General features: G+C 32.3%; 1 protein-coding gene across 1 annotated transcript in view; it reads right to left on the reverse strand.

Moving 5' to 3' along the window:
• Positions 1–16,222, reverse strand: part of LOC140451849 (agrin-like) — a 714,345-nt gene that overhangs the window by 21,611 nt on the left and 676,512 nt on the right. Inside the window, exons 21-27 of the mRNA XM_072545755.1 lie at positions 15,560–15,888; positions 14,612–14,855; positions 13,569–13,733; positions 7,655–7,944; positions 4,972–5,044; positions 4,524–4,658; positions 154–336 (exon numbers count right to left, since the gene is read on the reverse strand). Coding sequence (XP_072401856.1) covers positions 154–336; positions 4,524–4,658; positions 4,972–5,044; positions 7,655–7,944; positions 13,569–13,733; positions 14,612–14,855; positions 15,560–15,888 — 1,419 coding nt within the window. The remainder of the gene's footprint in view (positions 1–153; positions 337–4,523; positions 4,659–4,971; positions 5,045–7,654; positions 7,945–13,568; positions 13,734–14,611; positions 14,856–15,559; positions 15,889–16,222) is intronic.

A 16,222-nucleotide genomic window follows, 5' to 3' on the forward strand; every position in this document is an offset into this window, starting at 1 on the left:
CCCAATGTTAGTAATTTGTATTTTCAGCTTAGTTTACTGTACCGGAGACCGGAGAATGCATAGTAAATTGAGCAAAACCGGTCGTTCGTGTTAGAATAAATTGATTGTAAGTATTTTTATTTTATTTCTCTTTACCTAAATTAATATTATTACCTTATAGCCCAGAATGGTTCGTTATGTCCCAAATTAAAGCTGAGTTCTGGATATCCGTCTACTATGGCAATGGATAGATAGTTTTGAAGCTGATTTCTATTCTTACTTCTCCATAGTATTAGACCTTCAGATCTAAATGTGCGTATCTTGATTTCATATCTATTTCCACGTTCGGGTTTTCTTCTAAAATTATAAGAAAACTTAATACAATTAAAATTTGAGATTTTTTTTCACCTTTTCGACCAAGTCCACAAAAAATTGGTCATTTATGAGGCTTACCGTCTTACTAAATATAAATTTATGGCCTTGCCTCTCATAGTTATACGGTTCTAGGCGTTTACAGCCCGCGCACGTTAAGGTTGATCTGCACCCCCCAAAAGACAAACTCCAAATTCAAAAAATTTGAAAAAATTTGAGAAGGTATTTGTGATGACTAGAAGTATTTTGACAACTTTTAAGCAAACTTCATGTTTTCGTTTTTGAAAAAACTCAAAAAAACTACTTTTTTCCAAGTATAAAGCGGGAAAACCAAACATAGGATTTTGTTAATTTTTTTTACAGCATCAAGATATAATCATAAGAAATACTTATGAATTTTTTGAAAATTTTTGAATTTACAGTTTCGGCTTATAATAAAGTTACTGGTAAGAAACCGAAAATTTTTTTAATAACAACATATATAAAACTGTAAAAGTTTAAAATATTTGCAATAAAACGTTAAATATTTTTTCCTAAACATATGAAAAATCTCGTTAAACAAGAATTATGTCTTGAACTGCCGCCTTCAAATTGTAATGTAGGGAGATGGCTCCATCTAAAACAATGGTAGTATTTATCATCGATAGATAGCATTACGTTCGGCTTCGAAACGCTTCAAACGAATAAAACTGTTTAGATAATTATTATATTCCGACTGACACAGCAGAGCAGTAAAGTAAAGTATTATACATAAAGATGGTGTTAATGATATCTTTGCTTACTTGGTCTACTAGTATTATAAGTTATAGCGTAGGTATTTGATAAAATTACTGTTTACACAACTTGGCAACTCAGCCAATTGATATAATGATAGAAAACTGCAATTTATGTTAGGGTTTGAAAATATTACAGAGTCATCATTAGACTTCGGCAAATATGCATATTGCATATTTTGCATATTGTGCATATTTTATGCAAATATTTCATATTTTGGCATAGTTGTATAAAAGTTTGCATAAAGTGCATAAAAGTTCAGATTTTTATACCGTATTTGAAAATTTTTAAACATACCAATTTATTTAAATTCTTGTATAAAATTTTTTAGTCATTTTAATCAAGAAATGATCTAAGTACGTAATCTCTACAGGTACAAAACATTTACAATTTCAAAGAAGATCAATTTAAGTAGCCCTCAACATTCTTAGAAAGTCTCGGTCACTGAGGCATTCAGTTATTGGATAATCGCTAAGGGTTCGCTCATTTGCATTTTATGATCTAATCCCCAAATCTATCTACAATTTATTGTATCTTAACAGCAGGTAAACGGCTAATAGTTTTGTTCCTATTTTAGGGATTTTCCAAAATCTCCCAGTTTATTGAATTAGGTACCTAAACATTTCTAATTTGATGCTCAGATTTGTAAATCATTTTTGTTTTGATATTCAAAGCGTAAACACTCGTTGTGCGTAACAAAAAGGAAGATTGTGATTTTATAATGCCTGAAACAACCAGTGCTTCAACTTGGATTAAACCTTATAAAGAGCTGTCTATGGATATGGGAAAAATCTACTGTTCAGTCTGTGGCAAAATTGTAAGTATCTAATATTTTCTATTAAATATCTAATATTTCATACATACAGGGTGTTTCCAAATGACACTTACAACGTTTGACTTTCTCGAAAAATTGAACAAAACGATATAGTTAATGAGGGGTCAAACTTATTTACTTTTCGAGATACAGGGTGTTAAAATTAAAAAAAATTAAATTCTTTTTGTTAATAACAACAATAACTTTAAAACCAATAAACGTATTTACTTGAAATTTAGTACTCGTAGGTTGTTTCTAAATGAAAAATAGCTTCCTTTAGTGAGAAAAAATTGTCCATGGTACAATACAATGGTGTGTATTTAGAAAAATTTTTCACCTTTACTTTTTTTTATGAAGTCAGCTATTCTAAAACACAATTATTTTTATTGTAATTGAATTAACAAAAAAAAAACTTTTGTTGAATTTTAAAATAAGTTATATGATGTACTAATGGTTAGTAACAAAAACTAATTTGTGGATTAATACTGCATTTAAAACACTTAGCGAGTGTTTTTTTTCCAAACCAGTTATTTGATTAACCAAAAACACCTTGTATATTTTTATATTTTAAAGGTTGGGTTAAAATAAAGGTTTTTATTTTTATTTATACATAGCATGTGAGAAGAAATTTCAGATAGACCAACATGTGAGAACTGCTTCACACATTGCAAAAAAAGGAAAAATAGGAGGAAAACATCAAACGGTCGTGGTCGGTCTCTAAGAAGAAATAATGTGAACGGGCTATACTCGTCGGTGTTAATTAATATTAAGGAAGAAATTGCAGATAATTATTTTTACATATCTGTAGACGAAACCACTGATTCCTCAGGAAAGTATATTGCTCATTTATTGATTGGTGTTCTTAAAGAAGATACCTTACCAAAATCTCATCTTATTTCATGCCAGCAACTTGAGAAAACAAATGCTTTAACAATTTCGCGTTTTATACAAGAAACATTAGCAACTTTTTTTCTTCCGACAACTATTCCTTCTAATAAATTACTGCTTATTTTATCGGATGCTGCTCCTTATATGGTGAAAGCAGGACAAAATTTAAAAATATTTTTCCCAGATTTAATACATGTTACTTGTGTAGCGCATGGATTAAACAGAGTTGCAGAGGAAATACGAAAAAAGTTTTCTCTTGTAAATACCATGATATCCAGTGTCAAAAAAGTATTTCTTAAATCTCCTATAAGAATTCAACTTTATAAAGAAATGCTACCTAACATTCCTCTTCCACCACAACCTATTTTAACGCGATGGGGAACATGGTTAGAAGCAGCTAATTTTTATGCAGATCATTTTGTTAAAATAAAGAACATAATTGATACGTTAACAGATGAAAGTTCCCAATCTCTTTTGGATTCTAAACAAACTTTTCAGAGTAACTTGCTTCAACAAGAACTTTCATTTATAAAATCAAATTTTAGTTTTGTTCAAAAAACAATTACTCAGTTAGAATCACCAAAACTGTCATTGTTCGAAAGTACAGCATTAATAAAAGAATTTGCGTCATGTTGTCGGAACGTTAGAGGTAATATTGGAAAAGATATTTTAAAAAAATTTGAAGCTACTATGGAAAAAAATAAAGGTTACCATATTCTTTCTGAAGTAGTCAGTGTTCTAGCTGGAAATATTTCGGAAACAATTAATTTAGAACCAAATGTTTTGGTTAGTTTGAAAAATGCTCCCGTTAAATCAGTTGATGTTGAACGAAGTTTTTCCATATATAAATATATGTACTCAGACAGAAGCCACAAGTTTTTGTTAGAAAATTTTGAACACCACTTGGTCATTTATTGTTACCATAATTCTAAATAAGTTTATTCATACTTAAAAATGATGTAATTACTTAAAATAAATGTAAATCTTAATGAATAGTAGGAAATATTTAGTTATGTACACTTTTTTTTTTAAATAAAATTGTTACTATTTTACGATTTTTTTATTTATTTGTATGCATATTTTGTAAAATATTTGCATATTTTCGGGTAAACACGTGCATATTTATGCGCATATTTTCTACATTTTTATTTGCATATTTGCCGAAGTCTAGTCATCATGTAGAAATCTGCGATTAAGATAAAAAAATTACCACAGTAGTAAGCCGCAGTAGAGCCATCTCTAGGATCAGAAACAAATTAATCGAGGGTGAAGATCAACCTTAAAACTGCTTTATGGCATTAAAAAATATTGTGTTTAGACATCCTTAATACATAAAATTCTTTGTATTGGATCGTACCATACGACTGTATAACGAATCTCCGGTTGTACTTTTTACTAAACATCATTTTGTAGGTTTTTTTAAAGGAACAAATTCTATAAAGTATTCTTTATAGAAATCTTAAACCTCCATTAGTGGTCTACTACATTGATTTAGGATAAATAGTAGAAACATATAAGGATGTCGTAAATATTATTAAATCTAATAAACAACTGGAGATAGGTGAGTAAAATATTCTATGATCCAACATTATCAGAAAAACTATGATGTATGCTAGTAGAAGTTAATCAGTAATAAATGTTATTCATGATATAAATGTAGATTAATAGATGGTTAAATGTTAGTCAAAGTACTTACAAAACTTCTAAGTCCTCTACGTCATAATCAAATGTATGTTCATCTAAAAAATCGTTGTCATGTTCGATCTCTTCATCTTCTATAGTTTTGTTTTGAATTTCTTCATCGTTGTCAGTAACGTTCGTTAAATTTTCGCTAATGTTTAGTAAAATGGTTAGTATTGTTAACGTATTAATAAGTTTACTAAGAGTAAAAAACAGAGTATAATGATCAATACATTTATCAATTTATTCGATGTAGAATAAGCTTACTAATGAAAGTAGTTTTCCTAGAAATAACTATTAATAGTTCTGAGTTGAACGATTTCAATCTTAATTTAAAATTGAGTTTGCAGAGTAATACCTCATAATACCTTGAAAATCCAAATAGCTTCTAATTTTTTACTCTTAGTACATATTGCTTTTGTTAGATTTGATTTTAGTAGATTTAATAAAAATTGTTTTATTACCTTCTATATCCCCTGTTTGTATACTGAAGATATGTGGCGCCGTTTAATTTGATTGAAATATTTTCTTCAGCGACTGCAAGTAAAAAAAGTGTTATTTTTAAATTAATACTATTTTTATTAATTCACACATACTGTTAATTTATCTTCAGAAATTTTAAGATTTTAAATTAAACCAATTTTATTTATATACGTGAAAAAAAATAAAGCCATCGAAAAAATCATAATTGAGATAAGTCATGGAATATATGCCATGGGTTAGAATGTTGGTTTCTAATACATTTAACATTATTTCATGTAACTTTGGTTCGACACTATCTAAGTCAGATATATCTTTCCCTAAATGGTTAAGTAGTTTCTTTTGAAGTTTTGTAAACATGGTTCTTGTTGATCTATTATTTGTATATTGATAGCTGCATTTTAAAATACGGAGTAAACCAACCATATCAGTTGTAAATTGTTTGACGACGTTAATAATGTCGGGTAAGCCTTGGTCATTATCAATCATTAAGGACAGTTGGTGGTAATTTGAAACGTAAGGTGGTGTATGATTATCAATAAAATTTTCAGGAAGAGTTTTCCATATAGATGAATCGTTTGATGAGTGCAGTTTTTTTAATTTTGAAGATTTGGGTTTGTGAAGAGATGTAATGACATTACCAAAACTGCGTTTTATGGAGGTACTTGCATTGGCGCAAGTATTATAATAGTTTTCATCTAGATTCTGTGACTTTATTATATTTGTAAATACTGGAGCAAACTCATAAATAGCAACAGAAGAAATGATGAAGAGACGAAAAGGGCTCCTAACCCTAATTCCTAAAAACCATTCTCAGTATAGTTTTTGTTGCTGCGGTGTTAAGTCAATTGTAAATAGTTTTTGTAGTGTTGTCACTGTCAGTGTATTGGAATGAGCATAAGTTCTGTTCTGGTGGCAAGGATTGTTGCGGCATTAGAAGATGGTCATGGTCAGCGCGAAACTGCGAGAAACGTTGGTGTACGTCTCTCGAGTGTACAACGAGTATGGCGACGGTACAAAGAGACCGGTCTGCTTATTCAAAGATCTGGTTTAGGTCAATCTAGAATTACAACACCGAGAGATGACCGCTTTGTCGTTTCTAGTGCTTTGAGAAAAAGAACTGTCGCGGCAGTTTCTCTTCGAAATCATTTGCAAGAAGTGAGAAACGTAAACGTCAGAGAATGGAAAGTTAGAAGGCGATATTATGCTGCTAGTATATCTTCTCGAACTAAAGTAACTGGACCACTGCTTTCATGAGAACATAGCATTGCCAGATTGAATTTTGCACGAGAACACTTGGCTTGGACAATACAGGATTGGAGTCGTTTATTGTTTTCCGATGAATCGAGATTTTGTCTTACGGAATGATACAAATCTGTAAGAGTGTAGAGACATCCAAGATCGAGAAATATGCTTAATCATGTGTCGCCGAGCGAATTTGTTGGAGGGTCAGTTATAGTATAGAGAGACTTATTGAGTTAGTCTTTATCGACAATGGGACAGTGACGACGCACAGGTACCCGATACAGGTTCTAGAAGACCATGTTTTACCGTTTATGGTTATTCTTAAAGATGCCGCAACATTTATTCATGACAATGTACGGCCCCACACTGCTTGGATAGTAATTGATTATCTCTACGAGGTTCAAATCATACGATTTGGTTGGCCTGCTCGCAGTCCAGATATCAATCCCATAGGGGGTTCAGTTGTTTGGGGTGAGATGAAGAGACGTTTACGAAGACATGTGCTGTCATAACTTCAAGAGAGCTTCGCGATATATTTGTGCAAGACCAATCTTCTACAGAATGTGATCCGAAATCTGATCCAAAGCATGTCTCGTTGTTTGCAAACTGTTATCATTGCAAGAGGAGGAAATACTCGCTACTGAAATTCGAAAAATCTCTTTTCACAAAAATCGCATACAACAAATTTCTTAATATTTAGTATATCAAAGGAAAATTGTTCGTTTTCATTAATTTCAATAAACTATCAACAAAAAAACCTTGTTTTGTTTAAGCAATCTATTAGTAAACTATGTAACAATCGAAAATAGTTACAAAAGAATAATAAGTTATAAAATAAATTCAAATTACGGGGCGATCCTAATTTTATTCTCGACGGTGTATTTGAAATCTTTATCTTTTGTTACAAAAATATACAAAATGAACTGATATATTAGATACTACCTTATGTAGAAATATTTCTTAGTATAAGTATTTAGCATAGTTTTATTCATTAGTTACGCCACTGCAAGAAACCACTTAAACAATATGCTTAAGTCGCTATAAGAGAGACGCGATTCAGGGGCGAAGGGGACAGGAGATATGTAGACGAGATCACACATTCCTCCTGAGCTAAACGGCATTCGATTTTTGTCGCCAGAACTGAATAGACTTAAAATTATCGTGCACGCCGAAAAAGACGAAAGACGAAACCAATTAACGACGGGGGTGTTCGATATTTTAATTCGCAGACAATTATCCGTATTTTTGTGTACATGTAAATAACATCATTACAGTGTATTTTATGTAATAAAGACTTCTCGCATAGATCGCGGACTTTTACTATAACGTTAACCTCTTCAAATAATAAAAGAACTTAATTAGACCTACACTTATTAGTAAAGCACTCTAAAATGTATATTATAAAAAAACTTGCTGACTTACTTGTTTCACAGTATCGTCCCTTGTATTTTCCATTACATTTACAAGTGAAGTTGTCCAGTTCTGGAACGCACATTCCATTGTTGAGGCAGGGATTGTTACCTGGTGGACAAGGTGTGCCTTCGTAGTAGGCAATATTGAAAACGCAATGGGAATCGTTCTGTGGAATTGCTGGTGTACAATCTGGTAATGGGCTTGAAATGTGAAGTGGAATGTGATTAAACGTGACTTTTTGAATAATGCCTTTAAAACCCTTCGAAGCTCCCGAGAGTCGGTGTATTTGTTTCCAATTGCTAGAATGGAATTTATTTATTTAAATTAAAAAATAAATTTTGTTTTTAAAGTGTCAAAATGCTAAGTATGGTGTATATTACTTACTTACTTACTTAGTCCTAAGCCTTTCTACCGTTAGGTGTAAGGCTGGTGGGGTTAAGATTTGCACTGTTGTCTCCATGCTATCCGGTCTTGTGTTAGATTTCGTGCACTTTCCCATGTCAATCCTTTCTTCTCAACTTCTTTTCTGATTTCGTCTACCCACCTAACTCTTGGTCTTCCTCGTTTGTTTTTCCCTTGCATTCTCGTTTCAAACACTCGTTTTGTTAATCTTTCATTCGACATTCTACACACGTGTCCGAACCATCTTAGTTGCCCCTCTACTATTTTTTCGTTTATTGGTTCTAGTTTTAGGTTTTGTCTGATTGCTTCGTTTCGTATTTTGTCTGTCCTCTTTCTGTTTGCTATTTTCCTCAGGAACCTCATTTCCATAGCATTGACTCGAGATTTTTGTCTCCCAGTCAATGTCCATGACTCGCTATTATACATGATTGTAGGTCTAACTACTGATTTAACGACTGCCGTTTTTACCTTCTCCGGTATTTCTTTTTTTCCCAAAAATGTTGTTTTCATAGTGTTAAATAAGCTTCCTGTTCGTCCCATTCTCTCATTTATTTCCATGTCTTGTTTACCGTTTGATTCAATTATTGCTCCTAGGTATTTAAAATGTTCCACTTGTTCTAGTTGTTTTCCGTTTAATTGTATTGCGTGTGTCTTTCTCTTATTTGAAATTATCATTGTTTTTGTTTTCTCTGTATTTATTTTCATATTTATGTTTGACAGTTCTTCTTCTAGGATTTCAAGGTTGTTCTGAAGGTCTTCTCTGTTTTCTGCTATCAAAACCATGTCGTCTGCGAATAGAAGCTCTGATAGTTGAGTCTGTTTCATTTGCCAGTATCCTAATATTAGTTTTCTCATTCTTCTCTTGGCTTTCTTTATTGCTGTATCCAGTACCACTGAGAACAGCAGTGGGCTCAACACGCATCCCTGTTTGAGGCCTTGACTTGTAGTAAATTCTTCGGATTCCTCGTTGTTGGTTCTCACCGTATTTGTATTATTATTGTACATATCCTTTATTACATCAATTGTTATCCTGTCAACTCCTCTTTCCTTTAATGTCCTCCATACGTCCTTTCTTTGTATTCTGTCAAACGCCTTTTCCAGATCAATAAAGCATATATGTATTTCTCTATTTTTATTGATTACTTTCTCACTTATTTGTCTTATTGTGAATATGTGGTCTTGCGTGCTTCTGTCCTTCCTGAATCCACATTGTGTATCTTCCATAGTTGGTTCTATTTGGGTTTTTATTCTTGTTTCTATTATTCTTGCGAATACCTTCCCAGGAATACTTGATATAGTAATACCTCGGTAATTATTACAGTTTCTCTTGTCGCCCTTTTTGTGTATTGGTAGTATAATGTCTTTCTTCCAGTCCTGTGGTATTTCTGCTCTTTTTATGATATCATTCATTAGTTCTTTCATGCTGTCCACTCCCTCTATTCCCATAAATTTTATCATTTCCGGGGTGATATCATCCTTGCCTGGTGCTTTGCCTAATTTAACTCTTTCAATTGCCTTTTCTAGTTCCTCTGTTGTTATGGGTTCTACTTTTTGTTCTTCATTAATTTCTTGTATCTCCACTATGTTGTCTACGTCTGTATGAGTTAGCTCTTTGAAATGTTCTCTCCATCTTTCCATTATTTGGTTTTCTTCTGTTATTACCTTTCCATTCTTGTCTTTTATATTCGGCATCGTGTGTTCTTTCTTTTGTCTGAGCTGTTTTAATGCGCCATAGAAGAGTTTTTGGTTTTCTCTATAATTATTTGTCATTTTTAGTCCAAACTTTTCCCATGACCTTTCTTTTTCTGCTTTTACAGCTATTTTAACCTCTTTTCTTTTTTCTTTATATGCCTCATAATCTTCAGGGCGCTTTGTACTTAGATATCTCTTCCATTTTTCTTTTTTGTTCTTTACTTTCCTTCGTATTTCGTCCGTCCACCATTCAGTTCTCCTCATGCTATTATTTGCTATTTTTGTCTTCCCGCAAGTTTCCTCAGCAGCTATGATTAAGCTGGTCTTGAGATTTTCCCACTTTTCCTCTATACTAGCAGTTTTTGCCCTACCTTTCAAAATATTGTCAAATTTTTCTTGGAATATCTGCTTATATCTTTCTTCTTTTAATTTGTAGCTTTTTACTTTTTCATTTACTACCTTTCTCCTCTTTTCTTCATTTTCTTTTGCTGTTCTCATTCTCATTATTACTAGATGATGATCACTGCCAATCTCTGAGCCTCTTTTGACTTTCGTGTCTTGTACTCTTTTCCATTTGTTGCTACTTACCAAAAAGTAATCTATGATTGATTTTTCATTTCTACTTTCTTGTACTCTCGTGTATTTGTGTACTTTTTTATGTTTAAATTTTGTATTTGTTATAACAAGTTTATTCTCCATACATATTTCTATTATTCTTTCGCCATTTTTGTTTAGTATTTCTTCTCCTTCTTTTCCCATGCATTCCTCAATTCCATTGTTATTATTTCCGACTCTACCGTTTAGATCTCCCATTACAATTATATTTTCTTCCCCATTGTCAATTTGCATTTGGAGCTCCTCGAAAAATTTATCCTTCTCTTCCTTTTTTGCATCTTCATTTACTCCGTAGGCTGTTATTATTGTCCATATTTCCTCGTCTATCAGTTTCATTTTCAGCGATAATATTCTCTGGTTAACATATGTTTCTTCTATAACGTATTGTAGACTATTCGGTGCAATTATTATCCCTACGCCTTCTTTTGCTCTCTCCTTTGCATCAGCTCCTACCCAAAATAACCAATATCCTTTGTGTATCCTCTTAAAACCTCTTCCTTTCATTTTCGTTTCCGTTATTCCTAATATTTCTATTTTTTATCTGATCATTTCTTCTACAAGTTCTACCTCTTTTCCATTGATGCTTCTTACGTTCCATGTTCCCATTTTTATCTCTCCTTTTTTCTGCGGTATATCTTTCATCTTCTTTCTATTCTCATCCTTGTTTACCTTTGCATCGTGCTTTTTCCTATCGTTATTCCTATTCGTCGCCCTGGTCGTCATTGTCAGATCCTTTCCGTTGCTTTGGTCGTTATCAATGTTCCTCGTGTGGGTGTAGTTTTCTAGTTTTTTGGATGTTTTTCAAGTTCCTTTTTTATTTTGTTCCATCTCCATTCTTCTTGGTTTACTAACACCTTGTTGTAACCAATTTTGAATGGTGTATATTAAAAATCAATAAATAGTAGTACCTAAAGTATAAATATAAGTTAAAAAAAACAAATTTGGCAAAAGAAACATACCTACATAAATACTTGTATTTACATAAAAATATACAGAATAAATAGCAGATTTAACACAACTTGATTTTTTTCTACCACCTGGGTTACCTGAAAAATCGCGGTTAAGGTAGTAGATCAATCAAAGTAAATGATTGCATAAAATAAAAGATCACATATGCCGTGCAATGCAGGCAATTACTAAATAAATTATCAACAATTCTATTCATAGCTTTCACGATAGATTGATCACTGTCAACATACAAATGGATGTTTAATTTAAGGAAGAAATTATAATTTAGTCCAATTGTTCAGTTTTTTATGTTGAAAATGTCAGTTGTTTAAAGCTTTTCTTTGAAAACATTTCCTCCAATTATTTAATTAATTGTTTATTGTGTCATGTATATCATGTAATGTTCTGTAATATAAATCGCTCAATTTAAGTTGCTATTTAAAAAAAATCTGGTAATGGCAGCGATACAAACTAAAAGGTTCCTCTAAAAAATGCAGAACACAATGTCATTTAGTATCCCATAATTGTCAATTATTAAGAGTTTATTAATTTTAAAATTACAACCTTGTTGCCAGACTTTTTCGCAAACCTGTATAGTATTCTGTTCAGTCCTAGGGACAAAGGGGGTTGGTGGCCGATTAAGGAGCAAAATGTTTTGTTTATCTACCTTGCCTGGAGCATTGTATGTTCGTTTTTCATCTAAAGTTCCACATCGCAATCAAGACAGTAGTACCTTGATTCGCACCTCAACTTCTTTCCGGATACATCATTCGTATTACTGCACAAAACACGCATTCTAGTTGGATCAGCTTTTTTTTCTGTGACAGGAAAAACTTCTGGGAAATGTCGACCGGTAAGTCTAAGTGGGTTTGAAGTGTTGAAAGTCTATCTTTGTAGCAAAGCTCAATCAGTTGAGTTATCAAACCCAAATGTTGTTGACTCTTGCGTTTGCTGTGTTGCTGATTACAGTTGTTTCAGTAGGTATATTAGATGTTCGGGTTACCCATTTCTCTCAGTATTCCCCACATTTTATGCCAATTTACATTATCGAACGCTTTCGAGTAGTCGACGAAGCACAAATATGTTTCTAGATTAAATTCTCTAGATTTTTCTATAATTTGTCTGTGATTGAGAATTTGTTCTCGTCTGCCTATTCCTTTAACAAATCCACATTGTTGTTGTGGGAACTGTGGTAGAAGTATTGATTTTAATCTCTCGTTAATTATAGTTAGCAGAACTTTATCTTGCGTGGGAGATCAGGGCTATAGTGCAGTAGTTATTACAGTCAGTTGGCGAGCCTTTCTTATAAATGGGTACGAAAGTGAGCTTACACCAATTATCTGGCCATCATCCTGTGTTCCAGATTTCATTATACAGTTTGAACATTACTTCGATTCCTATGTCTCCCATTTATTTAAGTGCTTTCGCCGTGATTCCGTCTTCTCCTTGAGATTTTCCAGTTTTTAATTTTTTTATTGCGGTTTCTATTTCCGATTTTAAAATATATGGTTCCTTTTCGTCATTTTTTTTTCTGGATTCACGTCTTCATGGTCATTATGAAAAAACATTTCACAATATTGTTTCCATGTCGCTGCTATGCCCTCTGGATTGATGATGGTCGTTCCCAAAGTATTTTTAATTATCTGCTTTTGTGGTTTGAACTCTTTAGTTAAGTATTTTACTTTGGCAAACAGTTCTCTAGGTTCTTGATGGTCGAATGTTCTTGTAGTTGTTTGCATATTTCTTTAATATGATTATTTTTGTCTCTTCTTCTTGATGATTTTATGCGTCTGTTTACATTTGCTATCTTGTTTTCAGTTTCTGTTGGATTTGAAGCATTGTTTCTAATTTTTCTTCGTTCTTCTACTAGGTTCAGTGTCTCATCAGTCATCCAGTGTTTTTCTTTCCTTGGGGTTTCTTTGGGGTTTGTAATATTTATTGCGTCTGTAATTCACGTCTTTGTATGTTCCCATGTTTGATTGGGATTGCCAGTTATGTTTGGTGTGTTGTTACTATGTCTTAGTGTTTCTTTGTATATTCCAGGCTCTTTAGGTATATATTTAATTGTTTTATTTCTTTAAAGATTCAGCGGATTAATAATACATAAAATCAGTTATAAAATCTTATAAATCCCAATCGGCCACGAAACCCGCCTTTGCCCCTAGACTAGCTACCCCATGCTTATTTTTTTTTAATTGTTCACATACAAAAACTTCAATCAAAATAAACAAATCAAATGTATTTATTATACACTAATATTACTTACTTAATAGAGCCGATATAAAGCGGAGTTTCCAAATTGAGTTCTGTTAATGGAGTTCCTGAATATCCTCGAACTTCTGTAGAATTGTCGACTTGTAGTCTACCCTCTCTTCCTTCACGTAATATTATAACTCTGTGCCACTTATTTTGTGTAATTGGATTGGAACTTCTGCAAAAATATAAAATACAAAACTATGACTAAAGATCTTTGTAAACTATGATATTTAATAAAGGCTGTAGGCTTTATTTATTATTAAATTTTCTCATTTAGCCCGGCCCTTTATGAGATTCCACAGTCATGAGTGGTCCACAGGGTGCATAGCATATTTCTTCTAGTTTTTTCTCTGATTTATAGATATCAAAACCTTTGAATACTATTTCGGCATACCTCAGTAGGTCCGTGGAAAATTTGACTAAATTTTTCTTGTTACATTCTTCGGACTCTTGTTTGGCGTTTTGAATATGTGGATTTCACATCAGCTTCCATATCATTTCTCCACCTCCCCCAGGACGAAGGGCATACACTATCATTTTGGTTTAGCAAAATATCCTTGAACCACGATTGTCAATATATTTACATATCCAAGGCAGTAGAAACTTCCCCGTAAAGCGTCGCTAATAAGTTGTTTATCAGTATAGCCCACAAAAGTGGAGATAGTACTCTTCCTTGTTAGCAACTACTTCGTACCATTGCTTCAATAATAGCTTCGGCTACAAAGGAAACAATACTCCTGTTCATTAGAGCCGTTAACAGACCTTTGTGCATTAACAGTTCCATTGACATACTGGTCTTTAAACAGAGATCGTATTTTGCACTCTTTCTCAATGTACTGCTATGTGTCTGTCTTCCAGCAACTATGATAATAGTCTGCTAAGATCATACAGCGCTAAATCAGTACATTTTCCTGGCTGATATGTATATTGACGATTCTCACTTATCGATTCGTTCTATATGCACCTATCTAATAATTTTTACAGTGTATTTGCTGGATTTTTTGAAATGGCTAGTTAATAATTATAAAAAAAAGTTATTTTTCGAGTACTTACGTTAAATTGGCGATTCCACTTCCCAAGTTAAACCTAAATTGAAGATATCCTCGAGCAATATTTAAAGAAATAAAATCTCCCTTTCCATTCTTCATTTGCCCATTGTAAACAATAAGACCATTGGCTGCTGTGGTTTTGAAAATGATTTCCATTGCAAATCTTTTCTTGATACCTTGAAGTTTTGGAAATTGTATGTAACTGTTTCCATTAAATTCTGGTATAAGATTATGCAAGTTTTTGAAATCTGCAAAACACAAAGATATTGTAAATGGTATAAACCAACACAAAAAGTAATATATACAAGTAGGTTATCTAGTACATTAAGTTATAATTTAGAATAAAAAATAAAAATAAATATAATTTTTAGGGGCTTCCTCGACATTGACGTGCAAACGGTTGGAGGCGGGGGTTTAATTCATCTGCTTTCAAAAACTGATAATTATTCGAAAAGCAACTGAGGTAGAAAAGCGTCCGAATTGTCGCAATAAAAGATTAGTGTGACAGTATATTACGTAATACATACAGTATTGTAACAAACTGAAACGGAAGATTATTGTCCTCAAAATATTACAATCTGGCAAATCTAAAATTTAGAATATATTTTTGGCAGTAAATTGTAAGTAAGCGTATATACAAATATAAAAAATTGGAATTAGGGGTTTTAAGGCAATAGAAATCAACTAGGATATCCGCATCGATGCATTTTATAGGTGCCGCTATATGCGATATGTTGTTGCTATAACAGTATACATAAATTTTGTTCTTTTATTAGAAAATATTATACCTATATCATTCAAAAAAATTTTGACCTAAAATAAATCTAAAAAAGATAAATTATTTCCGTATACCTAACATGTTGCTTTTATATAATAGATAGGAATAAAAAATACAAAAATATTTTTTTCGCTCTATTATCTCCGCAATAACACTTTAATAACAAATTCTTACCTTCTTGACAAGGTATCCCCAGTTTCTTATGTTGGCAATCCGTTTCAAACATACACTGCTCTCCTATACAAGAGCCTTCAAACTTCTCACAGTAGTCTCCAGTATATTTTGACGGACAATCACATTTAAATAAATGGTCAGATTCTAAACATTTTCCTTTGTTTTGACATGGCGAAACTTTGCAAGCGTGGTCTAAGCAGTCGTAAATACCACTCACTTCCAAAACCCATTCCTCTTGTCTCATATGGATTTCTACTTCCTGTCTACCAATTCTCAGCTTCTTAATGCATCCTTGGAAGCCTTTTGATGTACCAATATTATCATAAACTCTAAAAATCAATCAACATCAACAACATTAGGTATTTTTTATAATATCTAGCCGATAAATTTAAATGACTATACATAAAATATATTGCTGAAATTACAAATATATTGCTCTAGACTAAAAGTTAATCTTAAAAAACCAAAAACTAACCGATGAAATTGCTAAACTAATAGAAAAGAAAAAATAAACAAACTGATGTAAAATAGAAAAGACTAATTTATATTTAAATGGGAATAAGCCACAATTAAAGGTTAAAATACGTTTATTGACGTTTCAATTTCCACTTCGGAAATCGTTCTCAAAAATTTTTTAAAAAAAGAACGATTTCCGAAGTGGAA

The sequence above is a fragment of the Diabrotica undecimpunctata genome, chromosome 10 (assembly GCF_040954645.1).
Source record: "Diabrotica undecimpunctata isolate CICGRU chromosome 10, icDiaUnde3, whole genome shotgun sequence".
In the NCBI taxonomy this organism is placed as follows: domain Eukaryota; kingdom Metazoa; phylum Arthropoda; class Insecta; order Coleoptera; family Chrysomelidae; genus Diabrotica; species Diabrotica undecimpunctata.